Source organism: Phaethon lepturus, unplaced genomic scaffold, assembly GCF_000687285.1.
Source record: "Phaethon lepturus isolate BGI_N335 unplaced genomic scaffold, ASM68728v1 scaffold41122, whole genome shotgun sequence".
NCBI lineage: Eukaryota > Metazoa > Chordata > Aves > Phaethontiformes > Phaethontidae > Phaethon > Phaethon lepturus.
The window spans coordinates 45225-49677 of NW_010522169.1; the positions used below are offsets into that span (position 1 = coordinate 45225).

A 4453-nucleotide genomic window follows, 5' to 3' on the forward strand; every position below is an offset into this window, starting at 1 on the left:
GAAAGAGCAGATGGTCAGGTCTCCAGCAAACGGTGTTTACTCCTCGTTGGAGCACATGTCCTGCAAGCCTCCCTGTCTAAAGGGGCTGCTGAAGTCACACAGCAGACTCCGCGGTGGCTAGTCATCTGGCTTGTGCATGTCAGATCTCTAGACAGACCGTTAAGTGTTCAGCTCGCTTGGGTCAATGGCTAATGAAACACTTAGTCACTCTCCACTGAAGATGAACAGCTTCCATGTGGTAGCAGGCAAGCTCTGATAATCAGTATATTTATCATATAAAGGACTGTGTTATCAGATACTTAACTATGTGTCCTGTGAGCACAAAAGGTATAGAAAATAAATAAAACTTGTCAGTAGGTTTATGAGAAACATTCCACTCATGTACCAGGCCCCAGGAGAAAAATCCCTTTGTTGTTTCATCCATTTATACGGTCCTCCATTTCTGCATGTTTGCTTGTGAATGCTACAATCTCTAGACTTTGCTAGCACAAACTCCAGTTTTGTGCTAGTGTTGTGCCAGTTCTGCGCGCTCGTTTGTTTGCTAGCACAAAGTCCAGTCGCAGGAGTGGTTATCCTGGAATTAACTTTCACACCCACATGGAATCGACACTGAATTAGTACTCCCCATTCCTCCAGATAGACACATTTTACAGAGAGCACACTCTTCTGTGGCCACAGTGATTATTTCCAATGTCACCATTTTACAAACGGAAAAGTTAAAGCAGAGAGAAGTAAGTGACTTGCCAGTGGTTGCACAGAGGAGCAGTGGAGGGGCAAGAGAAAACACAGGATTTTGACCGTGAGACATGTGACAGCCATTTTCCAAGGCTGCTTTACTACAGCACATTGAGCCCACGTGCCCCTATGTGCAGTTTTCCCTACATTAGTAGGCATAATTCCAGTGTTCCTCAGCAGCTGGCACAAGAATAGGATACACAGAGAAAACATGTAGTTCCCCTTCGTTAGCACTGCCTGAAAGCATGTGAAGCAGTCTTGCTGGTTACTCACCAAGGCTCTTACCTGTGCCATATCATCCAAACAGTTGAAAATATACTTTCTTGCTTCCTTCGACTTAATCCCCGTTTCTGCCTCATGATCATCCGGTGTCTGCTCAAAACAGGAGACAGGCATTGACCAGAACTGCCCTGCAATCAGCTGTGGGTTATGTGCCACTTCCAGCTTGTGCCTTATCCTGCTCTCATCAGAGACCACTGTGTCTCTCTTGGCTGACCAGATAACATTTACGCTACATCCGCTATGGTTCTATGACAGCTTTTGTGTCACAAGGTGATTTATCTCTTCTTTTTCACTTCAGAGGGCCCTCCCAGCTATGATGGGAGTCCCGAAGGTCTCTTACACCCACCCCTGTGTGAGGCTCAGCATCTCATCCTTACAGCCAGAAGCCCACTGGCCTCTCTCCTTGGGGACTGAATCCAGCCAAACACACTGGTAAAAGAGACTCAGGGCTCACTTGTGTTGCTGGCAGTTTTGATTGTCAGAACTAAAATACTTTCTCCTTTTTTTTTTTTTTTTATTTTTTCCCCAATGCATTAGATATTAGAGCAAAGTCTGCCCGGGGTATGTTTCATTTAAACTACACATCAATTCATTGACAACTCATAGAAAGATTTCCAGGTCAATTCTGGACTTAGCATTTCCCACAAAGCAGTGCCAAGCAGATAGGCTAAGGGCTGCAGACTTTGGGGACGGCAGTTTTACCTCAAGCTATACCCACCCCAACATCTGTGCTGCATTGCATAAAGCAGTGATCTAGGCTTGGAGGTGACCTGGATGTCTCCTTGCCTCCAACCAACAACTGCAAGGTAAAAGAAACAAGGGAACGTCTTCCTACCTTCAGCCTCCACAAAGGATACGGTGAGTCTGTATCCCTGTTGAAAAACCTCGTAGTCTTTGTCCCTGCACTTAACAAATACTCTGCTGGTAAGCCCTGCGTCTGTGAAATATAGCGAATCTGTAAGAGAAGGATGAGAGGTCACTGTTCATTCTGTGAAGATCTCTGGAGGTCTTCCCGGAACGAGGGCAGGAGGCATTTAAAACAACAGAACAAAGAAAGAAAGAAAAAAATGTAGCACGTAGTTAGACTTCACCAAAAAAAAACACCCCAGTGCAAGGAATGAGAGGGAAGAGAATTCCCGTACGGCATCCCTCCATTTATCAGGCACATCACTCAGGGAAACTCACCCTTATGGTGCACTCCCACAAAGCCTACGGATAAAGGGAGGAAAGTCCCTGGGTTTTAGAGGTCAAAGAAGACGACCCACACAGAGATTTCAATGGGGTGTTTCACTGCTTTGCACCTTTTTATGTCACACTCTCCTCTCCAGGACGTAATTTCAACAATTTGATATTTGCACTCTAACTTTTGCTGTTTTTTTCCCCCAGCTGAGCGCACAGCCTCTCCTAGGAGCAGTCTGAAGTTCAAAACAGAGGACTATAAAGTGGCTGTCTTTGAAGTTAGATGAAATACACACTCAAGCAAGCTGACACCCTCATGGTATGTAAAGTACTTCATCTCTATTGCCTACATGATTTTATTTGTTATTTGGGTTACTTCCATGAGTATGACCTTGCTGGCACTCCCACAGCTAAATGATGATACACATGTGTTTCTAGGATCTCAGACTTCAACTAATTTATTCAAAGGAGAAAGGGTCTGTGATTACACAATTAGAGAGCGCTCTCACACATGCCTGCGGTGCCACAGGAAACCTTAACTTTGGCATCTCCTGACTCCTGAATGTTTCGCTCTGCAAAATCGCTGCAAACTCTGCAAAAGTACTGAAAATAGTCATTTCCTCTAGCAAATTCTAGGGAAGAATGGAAAATGTGTTTGAAATAAGAGACAGAGAGGGGTAAAAAAATGTAAATACAGGCATAAAAAGCAGCCATGATTTCAAAGGCTTCCAAGCACTCAGGAGCCTGTGCACTGCGCATGGCTTGCTCGGCTCTGCAGCTCCTTAGGTCTGTCGGAGCTCATGCACCTGAGAAGCACCAGGATCCTGCCCACAGCCCAGCGCCAGTGCTGCAGGACGACTCGGGCTGTGGTGAGTGGCCAGGATCAGTCCCTGCCCCTGTTCCAGCTTCCCAGGAGACCTCACCATAGGTCACCAGAGGAAGCTTTGCACTGGGCTGTTAAACTGGGCAGGTATGCATGATGATTTCTTTTTCAGCTGTGTGTTTGATGGCTTTTGGGAGGGAGGAGAAAGAAATCTACTCTTCATGCTTGGTATGAGATTGTCAAGCACTTGTAAGTTTTTCAGCTACATCTGATTTCCTTTGGAGTCACTAATGGCCTTGCTCTTCACCACTGGTTATTTCCCCTGCCAAATTTCATCTTTAAAACTCTGACTAAAAAGTACTCTTTACAAAAGAAGAGTCAAAGAAAGATTTTCATATATTAAAAACTTACTTATTTATTACCCTGCTCTTTTTTTTTTTCTTTTGATTTTCTTTTTCAGGCTGCATTTGCAGACAGCTAAGATCACCCCAAAGAAGACTATGGGAATGGAAAGTGTTCTGCAGGCCTGGCTCTAGCAACCGCTGCTCTATCTGTTTTAGGACTACAAAAGGAGCATAAAAACCTATAGGGAGAAAAGCATGAGAGCTTATATTAACTGAAAACCTACACCACTGCGAACATTCTCCTACTTGTCAGTGCTTTTAATATGCACCCTCGTAAAAGGGATTAGGAAATGCAATAGAGTTCATGCAGCTTCTTCCAACAAATAAACCTTTAGCCAACACTTGCTGTTGCAGCAGAGGAAGGGTGCCTGCTCTGCTCAGCGAGAAGAGACATGTACAGAGCTCTCCAGTCAACAGCAGCAGTGAGTGCAGTCTCGAGTGAGACTTCACTTAGGCAGTCAGATCTTAAAAGCCATCATATCAAACAGCATGCTGGCTACCGAGAATAAATACCCCAGGTGGATATTGAAAAAGTTGACTCAGGAGGGTAAGAATCACATATCCCCTGTTACCAAAACGGAAAAAATTTGGCATCTGTTCCCTCTGACAAGAGAAGGGAAAGCCACCCATGCTCTTACCAGTATCCAGGGCAATATCCGTACCCACCTGATCATACTCCGAAGCTCCTGGGTACAAGGGCCAGCCCAAGAACAGCTCTGCGATGACACATCCCAACGACCACATATCGATTGCTTCACAAAACGGTAAACCGAGGATGATTTCAGGGGCTCTGCAAAGGAAGAGGTTAGAAAACATCAGCAACGGGAGCAGATCTGCTCAGCTGGCATAGGGAGGCCCATGCAGAGCGCGATGCTCATGAAGCTGCCTGCATGCCAACAAGTGTCATTGCTCCTGCGGAGCTGTGGACCCCACTGGCCACCGGCAAAGTGTCTGCTAACCAAACACGAGCTAGTGAACATTTATCCTTGCAGAAGAGTCCTCGGGCAGCGTTCCACCATGAGAGCCCTAC

At 45.6% G+C, this 4453-nt stretch overlaps 1 protein-coding gene across 1 annotated transcript in view; it reads right to left on the reverse strand.

Annotated features, from left to right (window-relative positions):
• LOC104616650 (homeodomain-interacting protein kinase 2-like) overlaps positions 1 to 4232 on the reverse strand; it is a 34165-nt gene extending 29933 nt beyond the window's left edge. Inside the window, 3 exon segments of the mRNA XM_010281722.1 lie at positions 1021 to 1107; positions 1853 to 1972; positions 4090 to 4232. Coding sequence (XP_010280024.1) covers positions 1021 to 1107; positions 1853 to 1972; positions 4090 to 4167 — 285 coding nt within the window. The 5' untranslated portion in view covers positions 4168 to 4232.
• Positions 4233 to 4453: the final 221 nt, after the last annotated feature.